The sequence below is a fragment of the Anas acuta genome, chromosome 3, assembly GCF_963932015.1.
Source record: "Anas acuta chromosome 3, bAnaAcu1.1, whole genome shotgun sequence".
NCBI lineage: Eukaryota > Metazoa > Chordata > Aves > Anseriformes > Anatidae > Anas > Anas acuta.
This window is the reverse complement of record NC_088981.1, coordinates 19,152,231-19,173,004: the sequence shown is the minus strand read 5'-3', so window position 1 is coordinate 19,173,004 and position 20,774 is coordinate 19,152,231. Positions and strand designations below refer to the sequence as shown.

At 39.8% G+C, this 20,774-nt stretch overlaps 1 protein-coding gene across 1 annotated transcript in view; it reads left to right on the top strand.

The window, feature by feature from the left end:
- Nucleotides 1-1,658: 1,658 nt before the first annotated feature.
- LOC137852928 (spermatogenesis-associated protein 7 homolog) overlaps nt 1,659-20,774 on the top strand; it is a 33,188-nt gene continuing 14,072 nt past the window's right edge. Inside the window, exons 1-5 of the mRNA XM_068675082.1 lie at nt 1,659-1,849; nt 4,787-4,834; nt 17,980-18,101; nt 19,684-20,189; nt 20,302-20,455. Coding sequence (XP_068531183.1) covers nt 1,687-1,849; nt 4,787-4,834; nt 17,980-18,101; nt 19,684-20,189; nt 20,302-20,455 — 993 coding nt within the window. The 5' untranslated portion in view covers nt 1,659-1,686. The remainder of the gene's footprint in view (nt 1,850-4,786; nt 4,835-17,979; nt 18,102-19,683; nt 20,190-20,301; nt 20,456-20,774) is intronic.

The following is a 20,774-nucleotide window of genomic DNA, read 5'->3' as shown; positions in this document are numbered from 1 at the left end:
AGCAATTTTCTATATAAAAACCTTATCAGGTGATTTGAGAAGAAATCCAAAAATTATTTTTTTGTTATTCAGAAACAGCTTGAAATACAATAATCTATCCCTGCCACCGTACTAGGTTAAAATGACAAATAAGTGAATACCTATCCATTTCTTGAATTTTTCCCTGGGCTAATGAACTTCTGTTCAATATAGAGACAAATTTTTCCTGACTGAAGAAATCTTGCTGGACAGAGATTCAGAGGAGTGTCACAGTCAGTTTGTGCATAACACACTTCTGTTTCACATTCTGGTTTCTTTTTTGGGCCCACTTCTGTCTTTGCATATATCCAGTCCATTTTCACAGAGTTTCACAGAGTTTCACAGAATTTCTAGGTTGGAAGAGACCTCAAGATCATCGAGTCCAACCTCTAACCTAACACTAACAGTCCCCACTAAACCATATCCCTAAGCTCTACATCTAAACGTCTTTTAAAGATTTCCAGGGATGGTGACTCCACCACTTCCCTGGGCAGCCTGTTCCAGTGCCTAACAACCCTTTCAGTAAAGACGTTCTTCCTAACATCTAACCTAAAACTCCCCTGGCGCAACTTTATCCCATTCCCCCTCGTCCTGTCACCAGGCACGTGGGAGAACAGGCCAACCCCCACCTCACTAGAGCCTCCTTTAAGGTATCTGTAGAGAGCGATAAGGTCGCCCCTGAGCCTCCTCTTCTCCAGGCTGAACAAGCCCAGCTCCTTCAGCCGCTCCTCATAGGACTTGTGCTCCAGGCCCCTCACCAGCTTCGTCACCCTTCTCTGGACCCACTCAAGCACCTCGATGTCCTTCTTGTAGCGAGGGGCCCAAAACTGAACACAGTACTCGAGGTGCGGCCTCACCAGAGCCGAGTACAGGGGGACGATCACCTCCCTAGCCCTGCTGGTCATGCTGTTTCTGATACAAGCCAGGATGCCGTTGGCCTTCTTGGCCACCTGAGCACACTGCTGGCTCATATTCAGCCGACTGTCCACCATCACTCCCAGGTCCTTCTCTGCCTGGCAGCTCTCCAACCATTCCTCTCCCAGCCTGTAGCTCTGCTTGGGGTTATTGCGCCCCAGGTGCAGGACCCGGCACTTGGCCTTGTTAAACTTCATGCAGTTGACCTCAGCCCATCGGTGCAGCCTATCCAGATCCTCCTGCAGAGCTTTCCTACCCTCAAGCAGATCGACACACGCACCTAACTTGGTGTCATCTGCGAACTTACTGAGGGTGCACTCAATGCCCTTGTCCAGATCATTGATGAAGATATTAAAGAGGACCGGCCCCAGCACCGAGCCCTGGGGGACACGTTTGTCCTCACTAAAAAGAGGTAGAGCTAGGCCTGGTATTACCAAGAGGTGAGATATTCCTCTTCTTTTTTTTTTCTAGTTCTTTGTTCTAGTCTCTAGTATTAAATCTTTCAAAATGTAAGTGTTTCTTATTATATCAGATATTATATAGTGAGATCTGTTCTTCTCCACAGTTCTATAATGTCTAATGCTCGTGCATTACTTATTGCAAGCGATAATTCTCAGGTATTACAAAATATTCAAAAAAATATCAATAATTTACCACTTTTTAATGTTATATCTTCTGTTACCCTTACTTCTTGAAAGAAATTAAAGAATATAGACTTGATTTTGTTACAAGCAAGAGATAATAAATACTACAATGCTTTCAGAGCCATCTCTTGAAATATTTCTTGTCCCACTGAATGAACTAAGACTTTTTCCTTTTGCAGTTTTTTCTCCTGGATCTTCCTGCAAGTTCTCCAATCAGTACATCATTCAAGATCACATGGCTGCTCATTACAAGAAACTGATGTCTGCCAAAGGTATGTGTGGTCTTCAATGTTGATGTTGTTCTTTTAGTTGAAAAGTGAAATCATATTCCAAGAGACACTGGTTGTCCTTAGTTTTGACTGGCTGATGAATTTCTTCACCCTTTCTCCATCTCCCTTTCATTAACTCAAGAGGTGTAGGAGAATTTAAAGCTGAGGCATAATACAGCATGCTGTAAAGGAGGAGATATGTAGACCTCTTGATCGGAACTGTAACCTTGCTTTGGGAGAAGCAATCCTAACTGCTGAGAAGATTGAAGTATACAGAGTATGTCCATTCTACAAAAGGACAAGTTAATTTTAGGAAGGGAGATATTGTTTAATTCCCCTGGTTTCTTTTAATTATGGTTTCTGTTTAGATAGATATGGCCGTTGACTAACATGAAAAGTAGAATGAGAGCTAGGACAGGTTTTTTTTTAATGGGGAGGATCCATTAGAAAAATAACAGTGAGGTTTCAGCTTTGGAAGTTTAGAAAGTTACAGAATCAGTCCTAAATACCCTAGAGAGAAGTTCCAGTAGTATGCAATTACATTTGAGAGAGCTTTTCAAACATCCTCTCTTCTGTAAATAGCTGCAAACTGCTAGAAGGAGAATTTGGGATTAAAAAAAAATGTCCTCTGTTGGTTGTCTGGAGCTGTGTAAAGTTCCTGGTGCTTCAGGTGCAGACGAAAACAACTAAAGTGAATGGTCATAGCCCTAGTTAGGTTACTGCAAGACTTCCAGTCCTTGGGCTTCCAGCCTTTTTAACAACACTGATAACATGCAGCGAGCTTTATAATAACACATAGCTGTAGAACAATAGATCAGATTGCTGCTGCAATCATTTTTTGCCAGGAGAGCAATCCTTTTGGCAATTTGCAGTGCCAAGTGCTTTATCTTAGACTGCCTGCCTCAAATCAAGTGCATCATTTTATCATGGTATCAGAACAAACATTTAAAATTTGCACGACCTCCACCTCCCTATAGTTCGTGACCATCCCACTCATATTGGCGCCCCGAGGCTGGATTGCTGCTGCATACTGTTGTACTTAAGTGACTTTTGCTACTGCTTGCCTAATGTCACAGAAATAGAGAACTATAAGGGCTGTAGAACTCTAATCCTGGTGCATTGCTCATAAATATACAGAAGCATCAAAACTAAGTAAGAACAGCAAAGACTGCCATATATAATTGAAACTTGTTTCATTCTCAACTGGTGAAGCCTAAAATGAGGGAGTGAAGATTGAAAAATAAAAGGAAGAAAACAACTCAAAGATGTTTTTTCAGTTGTTTTGTCTATTACATTCTTAGAGCTCCAAAGAAAATACACAGAAGATATTCTTGGCATAAAAGAAGCCAAGTGCTTTGTTCCAAAGCAGGTTTCAACTTTCCTTTTCTCAATGTCAGTCCTGCACGTCTGTAGCTCAATTCAGTCAGACTGGAAAGACCTTCTCACCGTAGATGCCAATCAAAATTTCCAGTGGCTAAAATTTCTAATTATCTTGTGTTTTATCACCTGAAATTATAGTTCTCAGAAGTTAGATTTGGAGCATACTAGAGCAGAAACCTCTAACATTAAAACACATATTTTACCTATTGTAATGCTTCCTCATTACTTTCAGGTTCTCCTTGTAGAGTTAAACTCACAAACATTGAAAACCATAATAATGCAAGGATATCAAGGTTTTCATCTGTACATACCTTGATGCTCTAAAGTGCTGAGTTTCCACATGTTGCAGATGATAGGACTTTGTACCTCTGAAAAATCTGGTCAGGGTTGTCTAGAGGCCTTCTCCAGCACCCTTCTAAATATTCACCAGTCCTTTGGAAATATAGCTGCTTTTTGAAATTCTGCCTGTTTGGCCTCACTCCAATCAGAGCTAGACCTGCACGTCTGAAACATCGTTTGGAGCACTTTTACAAGCTCTGATTTGCTGTGACATTTAGCAGTAATCACCAAAGTGTCTTGGATGAAAATGGAGTCAATGTCCTTCAAACGAAACTGGAGTATTGTACTTCTCCTGAGTGATTACTTTTCCCTCCACAGTCAAAAATTTTATTTCCCCATATATTGCAGCTATCTCCAAGTATATGCAATCAGACATACAGCTCCATTAGCCATCTCCTGTACAGACATGTGACTTACTGAAGAACATGCAGCAGTAGAGTGACAGGGCTTTGTTCCTTGAAATTCACTTGATTTAACCTTTTGCAACAAAAAAAAGAATAAGCAAATGACAGAAAACACTATATACAAACTGCCAATGTAATCATATAATCAAATAACTTCTCCTGATAGAAAGATGATAAAGAACTGATGACCTTGAGTCTCAGGACAACCTGAAAATCACTAATACACCATCACTTGCCAGTTTACATTGACTGATAGCAGCTGCACTACTCATCCCTGAAGTATAAACTTTTTGGGAAGCAATAGAGGCTGAAATAAAATGTATACAGCTTTTCTTAACTAGTAAACTAAAAAGAAGGTTTATAAAGTTAGCTGCACTAACTCTTATTTCTATACTGAAGTAAAGATGCGCTATAGCTGCAAAATTCAGGTCCAGTTTGATATTGAATCAACAGCAGCACTGCTGAGGCACTTATCCTACTATTTTACCCAGCTAAAGACAAGGGTTCAAATCCTCGGTTGGTGTAATATAGCATAACTCAAGTGACTTGACTGCATTTAAGCTATGCTACCTTTGAAAGCTGACTGTTGGGCAATATAATAGCAGGAAGAAAATAGTAGAGATCTCCAGGAAAAAAATAGGGTTAGATAGTTTGCAGATCTGCACTATGAATAATGCTAACATTATGCATACTTGTACAACATTTCCATGGGGAATTCAGCACCTTGAGAAGGCCAGCTTCATCTCTGTCCCTTTTTGGTAAGATTATTTGGGATGTTAGTGTTTCCTTGGACTGAACTTTCTTTTTGTTAATACAGCTGCTGTTGATTCATCTGCACCAAAGAGTTTGCATACCAGTGTTAAATGTGAGTATAGTTTTGTTTTGTTTTCAAAATAGGTCTGGCTTCATTTGTTTGGTTTGTAAATACTTGCCTTCTTTTATGATGAAGATATTCTGAAGAGGCATATGTGTGCCTAAAATACTCATCATTCCAAATGTGGTTAAGATAATATCTGGTATCTATGTATCTAAGCATCTATGTATCTAAGTATCTAAGTATCTAAGTTAATATCTAGAATAATAGCTGTAGATATCAGTTGGTTCATGTTTGCACAGACACATCCTAACTTGCAAACTGAGGGACTCTTCGATATACATACTTCAAAGCAATGGTTGTTTGAGGCATACATTGTTTGAGTTTTCTGGTCTAAACTCAGACCACTGGCCCATTGAATTCCTTGCTTATCCACATTGTATTTTTAATTAACTTAACTGCTTTGTGTATCCCTAGGCATCAGGTATGCTGTAGTTAAAACAGGTTTTGAGAAATTAATGCTTTTTTGGTAAGAGAACATTGCACTGCATCTTAACGCCACCTCTTGGCTGAAGCCTGCAGTACCCAATGTGTAGGCAAAACCTCTTCTACCCCTCCTTGTTTGAAAGGAGGAAAATTGATGAAAAGCAATACATTCATCTCTACCTGAAAATAAAGAGTTCATTGTGGAATGAGTTTAGATTTCTTCATTCATCGGGTTGTGAGGCATATCCTACTATCTGTTTGATAGTTACATACATGGAAGCACGCACCCTTTCTACACAGAAAACTGGCATTTTAAGAACAAATTTTAAAATCCAGAAAAGTGGAGGTGCTATTTTTCCACAGGGCATGCACAGTAGGTATCATTTATCAGAGATCTGCAGTAAAATATTGCTCTGAGTGGGGAATGCAGTTGGAAGCAAAGACAGCTCAAAGACAATACCGAGATGCAGTTGTTTAAGCAAGATACACCCAAGCCTTGAAGGCAAACATAACTCATTCCTGTAAAGATTCAGAAAGAAAAAAAAAAAAAAAAAAAAAAAAGGATCATAAGAGCTTCAGTATAGGAGAGCAAGAGGATTAAATTCAGGATCACAACACATCACAGTAAAAATTCTATTCTCTTTGTTTTTTAATACCTTATGCTCGATATCATATTAGCCTTTCCTCAGTACTGTCTTTCATATAATCATTTTAAACTTACTATTCTTGATTGATTTTAATGTTTCACAGAGAGATGATCCTCTCACAGAAGTGCATGAGGCATAGGATCTCCCTTGCCAGAGAAGATCAAGAGGACATAGTATTTGTTGAGCTACCCATGTTAGCTACAATAACAAGCTTTCCTAGAAGATGATGAATCAGAAGGAATCTGTGTTTGGTATAATGCTCTCCTAGCATTTCTCTTGTACAGCTAATTAGGAATGTACTGTGTGTGTGATTTCTGTTAATTTAGAAGCCATGCGAGTATAAGACTCCTGCACACAGAAGACATAACATGAGATTCTCAGTCAGAGGAAGTGAGGACCCATTATCATTTGTGTCTTTTAACTATCAGTATCCTGCTATGGAATCACCTTCTTCATTTAATATTTTTCTTCACTAAAACATACCGTGTATCAACTATGTTCTTTTTCTGACAGGTTATCTACAGAAATGTCTGTCTTAGCAAAAGTAGTTTTGTCCCTGGAAAGATAAAACGCAAAATTTAGAAGTCACGGTAAAAGGACAGATCAGAATTTATTTCATGTGAAGTGTTAAGTAGGACAGTAGCACAATGGAGGTACAATCACTGCTAATAGGGTTGATGTGCAAATCATTTCTACAGCATGAAATGACTATGCCTACAAAAATAGGCTTCTGTTTATCATTAGCATATTCAAAGACCAAAAAAAAGAAGGCTTTTTTTTTTTTTTTTTTTTTTGCCAGCCTTCTAGAATAATATGAGAACAAACCTAATTTTCTACTTAGTTGAAGATTATGCATTTTCTTCTTTTCATGTAAAATTCTCTCCTACAACCATTTCCACTATTGATACTACCAGCTGCTATTTATGGTGTGTTTCTAAAACCTTGAAATTTAACAGAACACACAAGAAATTTGACAGATGCACATTCTGATGCAGTACATTTTACCTGTCCTCAATCCATACACTCATGTAGTTAAAACCTTGATTTCCAAATGTGTAATGTGTACTGAACAGCACCCATTTTACCACTCAGCTGCAAGGAGAAAATTCAGGTCACTTGGTAGTGATGCAGACATATGCAAACCTCTTAAAATAAAGAAAATATAGTGAAACAAAAATAATAAAATAAAATTAAAATAAAATAAAATAAAATAAAATAAAATAAAATAAAATAAAATAAAATAAAATAAAATAAAATAAAATAAAATAAAATAATAAAATAAAATAAGACAAAATGAAACACCTGCAGAGATCAATTCTGAAAAGCCAGAACAAAATACAGTGTTTTGTTTCATTTTAAGAATAAATACTCTGTAGATAAAACACTAAATAAAATGTAAACACTGTAAATAAAACACTTTTTTGACAATGTGAAAATGCACCATTTCACAAACTCTCTGCATTAGTGCACTTTAGGTTAAAAACTGCATACATGGGATGGGAAACATGCAATGTGTAGGGCAATCTCCTGATTGTCTTTAGGTATATCCTGGACTTTCAATTTTAGGGGTAAAAAAAACATGGTTTTAAATTGGGCTTTTTGCTGGTTTAGGTTTGCGTGGAGTTACTAATGTTGCAGTTGGTAAGAGTGTCATTGAGTTAGCTGTATTTATTTTATATAAGGAATTCTGCTCATGACCTTTACATCTGGTATACAAAGCATTGAAAGTGCCAGCTTTGGTAGTCATGAGAGCGGCATAACTTTTGAAACTACTATGAAAACAGTGATTCCATGGCCATCCCAGTGTTAAAAGTGCCTGACTAGGAGGATGTTTACATTTCATGTTCTCAGCAGAAGCCACATTTACTAGAAAGAGCATCTAACAAGTATGGAAAGCGCTTAAGTTATGCTGAACACAGCAGTAGCCAGGTTTCAGAAGATTGTCTTAGCAATCAACAAGAATTTCTGTTCCAAAGGAAATGTTAAAGTTCTAAAATTTTATACCAATGAAAGTGAAAAATCGAAATAATTATTTATACAGCATTGAGCTTGAGAATTAAACTTACCTGTTGCACACAGGAAGTCCTCCAAGTTCCTCAGTTATTAAGCATTAAGAGCTATAGCTGAATTACATTTCATGGAGCTTGAAAGCAGGAAAGAGTGTTCCCATGGCCCGTAGGCTCCAGCAGTCTCTTCCAACCAATATTCTGTGATACTGTGATGCTTTGTCCCAGATTCACAGAGCCCAAGTTTGAGTCAGATCTCCTGAGGCTGCTCAACTCAGTAAGACGAGCAGAAACCTTGGCTGATATGCACATGAAGCTGTCCCAGATGAGCTGGCAGGAAACTGGGAAAAACTTAACACTCATGGAAGATTTATCAAAAACAGACATAAATGGAGGAAGCCATAAAGGTAACCCACACTTCATGCAAGAAAATGAGCCACCCAAACTGTTAGTTGGTAAGTCCTGCAATCTTAAAAGCCTGACTAAAGCTTAGCTTTTTGGCTCCATCACAGACACAGCCCACCACTCCAGGGAAAGGTGCTGGCTCTGGACACCCTGCCCTAAATCTTTCCCATTCCAGGGATGAGAGCAACTCCACCAAGGCCTGCTTTGATGTATGGTTTTCCTCACAGTTTTGTAGTCTCTGTTCTGCCTCCATTAGCATAGTATTGAGTAATGGTTCAGCAAAACAAGCACACCTGCACTGTCAGAGATGGAAAGCTGTGGTAGGGTACAGCAATTCACTCTACCCAACTTAATAAATCTTGCATCTGAGGACCTAAATTAAATTTGGCTCTCTGGGACCACCCTTAAATCTCCAAGGTCTTGGTTTTAAGACAAAGCCATTCCTTTGCCGGTTGTACCAGGATCTGATTACTGAGCCAAGGTCAACTACCTACAATGTCAAGATGAGAGTGTTGCATGTGCTGCACGATTCCCTTTGCCTTCTCAGAGTACAGTGTATACATTTACCCAAAAGGAATTATGAGTAATATTGTTTGTAAGTACATGAGGCTAGATGTGGCACACTGCTTCTCATTCACCCTTTGCAGGGTGTTGATCGTATAATTGCTCCATGGATTGTGACTCATTTTTATAAATATGAAACCCAAACATACCAACAAGTATGCAGATACAGATGCTTTAGTATTTGGGAAAAAAAAGGAATGGTAGCTTTCCTGAAGAGAAATTTTATTTTTCTGTCTACCAGCAGAGTAGTTAAGTGCTTAGATGTGGCACACAGTGGTCTTTTTATAACCTGTGTTTATTCCTTTTTAATTTTCTGCATGAGACAGACATTAGTCAAAATAGTAATTTCTATTTGTGTTTTTGAACAGTTTAAGATGAAATTTCTTTGTGACTTTCAAGACCATAATACCTGAGAAGAAGAACAAGTTGTTTCTCCAAACAGTTCAGACATACAAAATTGCAGCATTTTATCTCAGGAAGGTTAGAGTTTGTGTGAATAATCTATACAGTCAATTATATAAACATAATTTCATCCTTACAGATGTAGAAATCCTAGTTGTCTCTAATCTTGGGCAATTGAATGGATCATTTAGCAATCAGTGAAAATTAATGTGTTTATATATGCAAACATCAATTTTCTATCATTGCAAGTTTATGGAGCATTAGTGAGATGTTTTTCAATAATAAATGGTGCAGTCTGCTGAAAAGAAACATGTATATCAGCATTACAAGGGAGCCACAAGGAAAGGAATATTGAACATGGCTGCACTGCGACATTCAGCTAGCAGTGATTATTAACCAAGCAGGCTGGTTCATAAATTCTTCTCCCACTTTGAAGTCTGTGCTAGTGCTGGCAGCTCCGTTTGGGATCTGAGTTCCTCTGGGGTAGCCACTGCATGGTCTAAAGATCATCTTCTGGGTATTTCTGCCCAAAAGGATGAACCAGCTGGAATGAGTAAATGTGTACTATTATAATATTTTACAGGGAGGAAATTAAGACACCAGAGATTAATTATCGTACCTGTGATCACACTAGAGCCTGATGTAGAGCTGGGAATTAAACAATAGTTTTCTAAGTCCTACTGCAGTCCTTTAATCACAAAACCTTCCTTCCTCACAAAAACATCCCTCCCTTCGATTTCAGAGTCAGTGTGGTTGAAAGCAGGTTTTTTTGAAAGGGGAAGAAGAAGGTACTGGGAGCTACTGGAGGATGCAGGGAGCAGGAGTCATGACTATTTCATGACCACTGTGCCCTAACTCTATTTTAACTTTGCATTCCTACTCCACTGCCAAAGGGGAAAGCAGCCTACTTCAGCAATCAGTACTTTAAACAGGGTTGAAACATTTTGACATTTCTCTTGTACTTCAGCTTCTAGAATTCCCTTCCTCCTTGAATACTTATGTACAATATCCACAGAAAAAACCTGCCCATATCCATTCAGAGGTTTGTATGTTCCTGCCAGTGATCTGCAAACATATGCAAGTCTTCTTCTTCCGGTCTTACCAACTTACCAACAATGTCTTTCAATCACAAAATGTAGAGTTGCTTCAATTAATTAGCAATTTAGCTATAAGACATTTTGTTTGCCAAGGTAATAAAAATCTAAAAAAAAGATTCTTGATAACTTCTTGCCATAAAGCAGAACTGCCAGGTCAATATCCCTCCACCTGCTGCCTTTGGCTTCAGGTAAGAGACAAAAAACTATCTTGGATAAAGAGGTTTTACCAAATTCTAGTAACGTAGGGGAGCAGAATCTTAAAAAATCAAAAGCAACAATGCTAGATTTATCCTCCTGTTGGACCACCTTCTCACAGGTATAAATTGCCATTGTACATTTGTACTGACACAAAAGGGAGGAAGAGAGATCTGGTTGATTTTTGATCTTTTGTAACAAAAAAGTGCCGAAATACACTTCAGATGAGAAACAGGCTGAAAGAATGGGAGGTGTGCTCTAAGTGCAAGAGTTTGATCTCATTTGCTTATGCAGGAAGTTCTGCATACTTAAAGGTTAAGAGTGGGTGGTACTTACAGAGCTGTGAATCTCACCTTTTGTGTAAGTCTAATTTACACTGGCTAAAAGGTTAAGAAAAATTGATTACTTCCCCCATATAAGGAAAACAAATGCCAAATCTTGAGTTTGTGTTCTCAAATAAAAGAAGAGACAGTGTCCTTTCTTTATTTTGATAGAATCTACAATGGAATTGTGTCAAATGCTGACATCTCCATTGATGTTTGTGAATTTTTTCATAAAGCAAAACCAGTCACAGCAGAAGTGGGTTACGGCCAAAGGTTTCGTGAATTCCCAGATTGGATGGTTTACTACAGAGAACCGATTCCTTCTTGCCTTGTTCATGGGGAAATTCCTGTTAATGTCAGTATGAGAGCACTTTAGCAAAATAAGATGAATTTGGCATGGGATTGGAAAACAACATGGCAAACAGCAACAGGCAAGGCTGCTTAGCAGTGTTTCCTGAGTATATCTGATGTTTGAGAGGCTTTTCTTCCTCTATAAAAACATTGTTATTCATTCACTTGATAGTATTGCAGCATTTAACTATTGATGAAAACAAATAATGCTGAACCAGAGCTTGGGACTTAAAAAACACCCACATGCTGTAGATTAATGTGCAAACGTGGGCTTTTCACAGTGATAGTTAACATGGCAAAGAGCATCTGAAATCAAAAGTAAGCATTTGAGCCTACCTTAACACTTAATACTATTCTTTCTGTTGAATATTCTGTTGAAAGAATAGTATTGTTTGCTCTGAATTGCCAAAATAAGCAATCCCCACCAGACAAACTATTACCAGTGCAGACTACAGTGTTGGGCCCACAGATGTGAACATCACAAGTAACTGTTCTTGTATCCCTTTGTATTGCACTGCCCCAAAATCAGAGATGGTATCAGTTAACAATAACAGCAAAAACAGAAAAATGTAAGTTCAGAGAACTTGGTAGGTGATCCATAATGACTGACACATCTCAGAGGTTCATGGACACAGCAAGAATAAACCATGTTATCTATCCTGCTTTTTCCCTAAATCTTCCCTCCACGCACCACTGCTTTGCAGAATTGGGGCAGGGAGCTAGAAATATGTCCAACCTCATTTGTTTACATCCCACCTGTCATTGAACTATTCCAAAGGATAATTTACCTCACTATGAGGGATGTGCACCTTTCTTTAAGGATGAATTTGTCCAGCCTTGGTAAATCTTTGCTTGACAGACTGTATTGTCTAATTTCTGTTTCATGTATAGGTGCTTGTAAACTGGAATGAAGTTACTTCTTAACACTCCTTTTGAGGAACTAAATATATTAAACTTTTTAAATCTGTCACTGTGAAGAATGTTTTCAAGACTTCATCATTCATATGGATCTTCTCTGCATCCTTCCCAATTTATATACTCTTCCTGAGTGGTAAAGCTTTAGAGCAGGTTACACAATTCCAGCAGCAGTCATCCACCTGTCAAAGGATACTGCAGTAAAGGCTCGCTGTACTTACACTTCAGATTTCCACTCTTTATAGGCAATGACTTTACACTAGTTTAGATTACACTATCACTGCAGAAAATTACAAGCAGCTGTTTTTGTAGGAGAAGGCAGGAGTGTTTTGGAGCAGCAGATTCCCTGGCTAGACCCGCCTCCTATAAGAGCTTGAACTGAGGGGTTCAGTTATCCATGCTGAAAAGTGTACTACTTGCCTGCATATACCTTATGTGAAGCAGAATGCTTTGTTACCATAAATGACTCCTTTATTATTCATGAGTTCCCCAACTGTAATTGTTCGATCTTTACAAGGAGTGTTTTTATGTTTTTACAGATAACTGAAAGAAATAATTTAATAACATAATATCAAAAGTTATCCCTGTATTAAAAATGCCTGCCTTGCAAGGAGTCCTCACTTCCAGTAACATTTTCAGATAAGCCAGTTAGACATTTCGCAAACACATGTAATTTTGTTATGTTGTAGTTTCTTTGTCCAAATGTCATGCAGAACAAAGCCAAGGAGCTTACAAAAACCTTTTAAACCAACACATTTTTATCACTCAACCATAATCAAAATCACTGGTTTTTTTTCTTATCAAGTTAGCACGGTGATTTTTTGTAAACATTTTTGACTGGCATCGCTTATATTATTTACTTTAACTGAGGCTTCTAACAGCCATTCAGTTTTTATATGCTCAGGACTGTTGTCAGTCTGACAGGTCTGGAGTTCATTTACCACTTTTGCTGTGCTTTTTCCCTGCAGTCCTTTGAAACTTCCTTGTTGTTACAAAACTCATCAGAAGTTAAACATCAGCCAACTCTTTTAAAATACTTGGTAGGAAGTAAACCAGAACTCCCACTGCGAGTCAAAAATGAAGGCATGAGCCAAGGTGTGGATTCTGTTTCTAACTATAATCACTGAATTTTGTAACATCTGGTAAACAACTTAGGGGAAGCCTGTTCTGGCTTTATATCCCATTCTCATACTTGGGCCACAATGTTCTGTTTTAGACCTGAAAATAACCTCTTTTAGAAGGCAGCTGTGGAATCAGTCTAAGGTGTTTGCTGCCTCTTCATACTATTTAGAACAAATATAAGTAGACCTGAAAGCCTGATTAAAAAAAAAAAAAAAAGTTTGTTTTGGGTCATTCTGATAGAGCCATGTTATCGGCTAAACTGTTTCTACTAAGCTGAGTAAATTTGTGTCTGCTTGTTCTGTATGCGGGCCTTTCACACAGCAGCAAAGGAGAAACAAGATTTTTTATTAACTAGAAAGAAGAAACAAGAATTGCCAGGAAAACAGAGCGGGGGCTATAGCATTGGAATCTTTCCGCTTTTTTGAAATGGCCAGATTTCGACTAAATCCCTTTTATTTTCTGTACTTCCTGTTACATTGACAAGTACCAGGTACCAGCACAAGTACCAGTAAAATCGCACAATAGCACTAATAAATTAACATCTGCCACAGTAGGAAGGATCATAAATTGGCAAATACATGAGTTTAACCTGAAGGCTGTTGAATACATTTGCCTAAATAACTGCTGCACTAGCCATGCCATGTGATCGCATTGCCTTGGAAGCAGCAAATAGGTAGCCAAGAGATACTGGCTGTTGCAGGAATAAAAATAGTTGCATCCTGTAAGAGGATTCAGGAAAAACACTGAATCATGATACGCTTCGACAAGTGAAACCCTTTCCCACCACCCTTAGGTTGATGTCCACAGTTTCAGTTTTAACTGTAGAATACAGCCAGTTCTTAAACACCTTGGCTATGATGTGAGAGCAGAAGGCACAGGATGTCTATTTTTTGCTCAAAAAAAAAAAAAAAAAAAAAAAAAAAAAAAGGCCTCTCATTTGGGATACATAGTTTCCATGTTCTTTTTTGTTGATGGTCATTATTAAGAAGTATTTTGAGAAAGGAAGAACAGGAAAGGGATCTGGGAGTTTTGGTTGATGGTGAGTTTGGATATGAGTCCGTAGTATGCCCTGGCAGCCAAAAGGGCCAACCCTGGGGTGCACCCTAGGGTGCATCGGGCACAGCCTCTCCAGCTTCCCAGGGAAGGGATTGTCCCCCTCTGCTCTGCGCTGGTGTGGCCTCACCTCCAGGGATGTGTGCAGTTTGGGGCACCACAATATAAGGACATAAAACTATTAGAGGGTGTCCAAAGGAGAGCAAGAAAGATGGTGAAGGACCTAGAGGGGACGACATATGAGGAGCAGCTGAGTTCCTTGGGTTTGCTCAGCCCCGAGCAGAGCAGGCTGAGGGGAGGCCTCATGGCGGCCTGCAGCTCCCTCAGGAGGGGAGCGGAGGGGCAGGCGCTGAGCTCTGCTCTCTGGGGACAGCGACAGGACCCGAGGAGGGGACGGCGTGGAGCTGGGACAGGGGAGGGTCAGGCTGGGGTTAGGGAAAGGGTCTGCACCCAGGGGGTGGTCAGCACTGGAATGGGCTCCTCAGGGCAGTGGTCAAGGCCCCAAGCCTGCCAGAGCTCCGGAATTGCTTGGACAAGGCTCTCAGACATAGGGTCTGTTTTTTGGGTCTTACGTGGAGCCAGGAGTTGGACTCAGTGATCCTTATGGGTCCCTTCCAACTCAGGATATCCTGTGGTGCTATAACTGTGATCCTCTACATAGCTCTTGCTGCTGAGCAGTGCATGTGACTGGGCCAAGCTGCTCAGTGTGGCAGGGTCACAGCTAATTTTCAAACAGAAATTTAGGGTAGATATGAAGACCAGCAGCGTGACCTGGAAAACTAAGAATGTCTTCCATTCTTATCTCCTTTGTTCATGAATCAGGGGAGAATGCCAGGTTAGCGTGGGGTAAGGTCATTTCAGGAAGAGACCTGGAGGAGGGGAGAGACTTGGAGAAGAGGCAGTGTGGAACACAACTGGTGCCGGGGTGGGCGAGACACAGCAGGCCTTCAGTCATGGGAAGGGGCATGGGAAAAACATGAATGGGGAAAAACAGTAGTGAGGTAAGAGAAACTGGAGAGAGCAGAGCTAGAAGGTGAGGGAAGCAAATAAATCCCTTAGCAAACGTGTGTCAGCAAATCTGGCTGTGGTGTAGGACCCCTCAGTCTGTCCCGTGGCTGAGGCTCATACAAAACCTGACAGATTTTTTGGGAAACCTGGTGTCTATTAGGGAAAGGAAGGGAAAGTTGCTACAAGGCACTCTGGCCAAGGAGTTTTTGCTAACTACTCGAAACAAAAACTATAATGCAGTGGAATAGGACTTGTTTGAATAGGCTTAATGCCACATGGCATATTTATAACCCACATTTATAGTAAAAATATCAGCGAAATACTAGATGAAGTCTGTTTAAAACCCGTGACTTTCTGACCTGGAACATTTTATTTTCTTGTCCTTGGCATGGCTGGGTGAAGGCTCAGCCTCGCCTCGGGTAGACAGCTGTTGTCCTGCTTCACCTGCACGCAGACAGACAGCACGTGCAGAGGAGCAGAGAGGCACTGATGTGACTTCTGCCCAAGGCCTCACAAAAAATCACTGGCATTGCTAGGAAAGAAGCCAGGTACCCTGACTGGCAGTACCGTTGCGTAGACACTACATCAAGCTGCCTTGTCTATTTTTTTTTTATAGGACTACAGAATGCAAAGTCTTTAATCAGGGTTGGGGGGTAGTTTGGTTGAGCCCTGTACAAACCTAGATAAAAGGGGAAGGTATTAATCTCTGCACGAATGCAATTGAGCAAGTACATTTTGTGTTTTTTTGTTCCAGTGAGTTGTATAATCCTGCTTCCCAGTCATCCAAATAGGATTTAGCATTGTCAACATGTTTTTCTTAATAGGATGATGCTATGAACTCATGTCTGTGCACGACTGGAAAGCCAGATTATATGCCTCGGGAGACAATATATCCCATTTTAGCTATTAGTGAAATCTATGTTTTTTTTTCAGTGGCCAGGCCACAGCTTTGAGGCAACCTTACAGGGTGTCATGCCTCATACAACAGCTATCACAGACTTCTTAGGAACCAACCATTTAGTGCAATATCTAAGTGCTTTAAAAAAATAATAATAAAAAAAAAAAAATCAGCTATTCCTTTTCTAGAAGAAATACTACTTTTATTAAGACTTAACTAAAACCCTATATCTCTTCTGCGAATACAGGATGGTACAATACTACACTGAGAGCAATGCATCTCCCCCTCAAAAGAAAACCTGCAGTAAGTGCTGCTTTGCCAGGTTTCAAGAATTATTCTGCCACATTACTAGTGAGGTGCACAGCAATTACACGATTTCAGTGGAAGATGAGCTGCTTATTAGGAAAAAAAAAAAAAAAAAAAGGCAGCTTATTGTGAGCCTAAATTCTAGTACATTGCCACAACAGCAGTGTAAGGACGCTAATCAAGAACCAGTCATGCATTTTGTCAGGAATAAGTTAATATTTTTCACAGTAACATCACACAGGCAGAAATCACATTTCACCAGCTCACCCAAAGCCTCTCTAACCCTCCAGAAGTGCCTGTCTGTGGAGTCTCGGCCACTGCATCCAGAGGGGAAGAAGCAGAGCACATCTCTGCTGGCCTGCCTGTCCGTACTGGCACCTGCCTCCATGTGCTAGAGCTCCACAGGGCAAAGAAATTTTGACAGAGCTGCATTTTCAACCCAAAGGGGCCATATGCAGCCTGTGGGACCTCGCTGGACCCCATTTTACCTACTTTGTGGGTGAATCCTTAGTTTCAGCTAGTGCTGCTGGGGTTATTGTTTTTTAAACACCATTTTACACAGAAACAGATTTTGTTACACATAACAATTCATAGCCCTTTTCTCTGAGGTAAGCCTGGGAGGAACACAGTGGGTAAAAAGGGTTGAAAATTTTGGTCATGCATCATTCATGTTTGCACTGCTAAAAGTAAGGTCATGGCAAAAGATGAATTGTGATATGCTCATGAGGGCATCTGTGGTCTTGAATAACTTATACATGTATCCCCTTCTTATTCCTATATATTTTTCTTCTTACTGTTATATATAATAAGTATATAATACAAACAATAATAATAATGGTTATTTTAAGTATTCTTACTCCTACTCTCACTTTACTTCCATATTTGCAATGATATTTGAAGATCCAAGGGACTAGGCCTGTTTCGTTCCTTTTCATGTGTGAGGTGCTAGCAGAAGTGTCACCCTACTCTTTTCAGCCTGAGTTTGATGAGTACAGAAAGCATGCCTTCTTGGCAGTACAGTCTGCCATAGGCTTGGATGTCAAAGACTTAATTGCTTCAGCTTTTCCTCTGTTTTGACCTGCATCAGCCCCTGTCTAGGACAGGGGAAAGAGTGGGCAGGAGATGGGAGCGAAATGTTGTTGTACTCTCTTACCCTTCCACAGCTCATTACTTACTGCATGAGTTGTATAATGAAGTCCTGGGTTGCATTCATTTCACATACAGATGTGTGCTTCTGAGCACAGAGGCAGCAAGCACCAACTGTTAGAAGAGGAGTGGTTGTCTTCTTTGTATGCTACCTGCTATTAGAAGAGAAAGAGACAGAACAGCAGTGGGAAAAAAGATGTGAAAGGCTGTAGTCTGTGACTTGACCACTGATTAAACTGGAAAGGGTTGTGTTTACATTTTTACATGTGCAGACAAGGATCAGCAGAAACGAGACAAATTGATTCAAGCCCTTGAGAAATATGAGAAGGATCTTGTACATGTTCTTCGTGCCTCATCATCCAACTCCAGAAGTTTTTCTCCAGGCCAGCAGAAGGTATGTGAAATTCTGACAGCGTAGGACCTGTCACACAGGTTGTACTGAGTCGCCCGAAAGAGACTAAGTTCCTCGGAGTTAGCTGCAGTCTGAAGTGCAGGGCAGTGCCTGTAACACAGCAGTAAGTGCAGGCTTGTTCAGTGTCGCTTTTTATAGTCTAGTCAAGCAGAGATAATATTTGACTCTTAGTTTTGCCTGAGAGGAAAGGCACCAAAAAACACTTTGTTCCTCTCACCGTCTTAAAACTAGTGACCGTATTTGCCCTGATGGCCCACTGAGCTTTCACCTAAGCTGCAATGACTTAATCATGTTTTTGGCTAGATATGGCAGCTAACCTCTCATCTAGCTGTTGTTATCCCTACGTGACCTATGCTGTAGACCTACGATGACATGTAATTGTGTCAAGTACGTGTACTCGTGCACTGACAGCACGTGTTCTCTTTGCTCCTTTGACAAATGGGATTCATCTTTATCTATTTAACAAAGTATTTTGTGTGCCTGGAAAACAAAAATAGAGTGAAATTATTGAAATAATTTGGTGACGTCTGTGACAATATTTTTATTAGGAATATTTCTGTACACAATATTTCAAAGAAAACTAAATCCCAATGATTTTCATAGAATTGCCACTGAATGTAATGCAATAACATTATTTTTTTTACAGTATCATCTGCATTCTAAAAAGGTGTTTATTAGTAAAAACAAGACAATAAAGTGATTAATCCTAACTCCTTATATTCTGTCAGGTAACAGAGACTGTACAACCTCATGCTAGTGTGAGTAGGTCTGTTCTTCACCAAATTCTGCCAGTGGACATCACCACAATAGACAAAGTCATCCAAAACATTTCATTCCGCCATAGCCTTGAGTGTCTTTGGGGCAAAAATTCCTCAGCAGGCTATATTTAGATTGTAAAACTTTCTATTTGTTGCGAATTATAGTGGGTTTACCACTAGATTACCAATGACGCTGCTTATAAAGTAGGTCATCCAATTCAAACATCTGCATTATTTTGATTTGTAAAATCTTGCTCCCACTGAGATAAACAGTGAAATGACAGGCCATGATTTCACCTATGGTATTTATGAGAATAACAGTGGTTCTGTTGGAATCCAAACTCGTGAGGTGGAGTCATACTGCACTGGCAGAATACCAGTGTGAGCATACAAGGAGAACAAATAAAAGATGCCATCCTAGTGCTCCCAAAGAGGAGCTGTAGGATTAAGAGAAAAATGCAGTGTCCAAGGGATGAAAAACTCTCTTCTCTGCCTGCGAGTGCTGGCAAGGAAAGTGGAATTTCTGTAATTTCCTAAGATTATCTGTCATTAGCAACCTCAACCTTGCAAATAAAATGAAGGAAAAAGAAACTAGGAAAGGGACATGTTAACCAGCTCTAGCACAGTGGCAGGGTGGCTTTACTCCTAACTGCAGTTCTTGAAACCCTGCCAGTCGTTTAGACCACCTGAGACAGTTTGAAAACTGGTTCTTATACTTCCTTGTGAGTGACCCAGTTTGTAGGAGGCACTATCTTCAGCAAAATCCTTCTGTGATTTTTCTGTCAGCTATTTTCTTTAACTTACAGGCAAGATGGTCACTGTTGGAAAATGGTCACCGATACTTGACATCTGCTCAGAACAACTGTTCCAGGACAAAGGGACAGCAGTCCCCCTCTGTATCTTTTCAGAAGCCCACATCAAAAACCCTGTTGCCAGCTTCTACTGCAAAGAAGACTGCCCAAAATACTGCTCAGCATGCTTTGTCTCAGACTCCTGTTCATGCCTCTAGCACAGACAGATCATCTGCTTTGCCACTCCAACAGCCTCACATACATTTAAGCAGTCGCAACAGGAGGAAGGCATTTCAAAACTCTTTCAATAAAACATACTCTGGGGACCTCCTTGACAAACATTCGGCTTACTTCACAGAAAAAAAGCTTTTTACCCCTCAAATCTTAAAGACGTCACACCAATCTTTTCTTGTAAAACACAGGTACTATAATCCTCCTCCCTCAAAAAGGAGCTCAACTCCTGGCAAACAATCACTTAATTCAGCAGATGTCAGTAACGAAAAGGAAACAGGGTTACACAGGTACTTACTCATTTTGCTGATGCATCAATGATAAAAATTAAGTAATTTCACTTTCAAGCACATTCATTTTAAGCTGAAATAATTGGTTTTTGTTGTGCTTTTAATCTTGCAGTTTTTTAGAAGATGCACATGTGAGACCACACTCAGATAACTTCTCTCAGCAGCCAGTTGAGGTTGGTGTACCCAGTTTGTCAGAAAGAACAGGAATGGAGCCCACTGTTCATACACAAAAGTTGTCCTGGTTGTGTGGAAATGAAATGTATAGTGTACTCTTTGGCTTTGGGGAATATACAGTAAGAGCAAAACTAAAAAAATTAAATCACCTTGTGAGACGTCACTAAGATTGCAATTGAGAAATCTAGCGCATGTGGCTATATAGGGTCAACAGACTTCTGTGAATCAAATAGGAACAGATTAAGTAACCGATCTCTCTGAGAAACATAAATCAGCTATTATGCAATGTGAAAAACAGTGTATTCCAACACAAATGCACTCTTCTGAAAGCAGAGCTTTTTCCTGCTTGACTAACATCTTGCTGCACTCTAACTTAATTCTAGCAGTGGTTTCAGCTTTTGCTTCATTTGC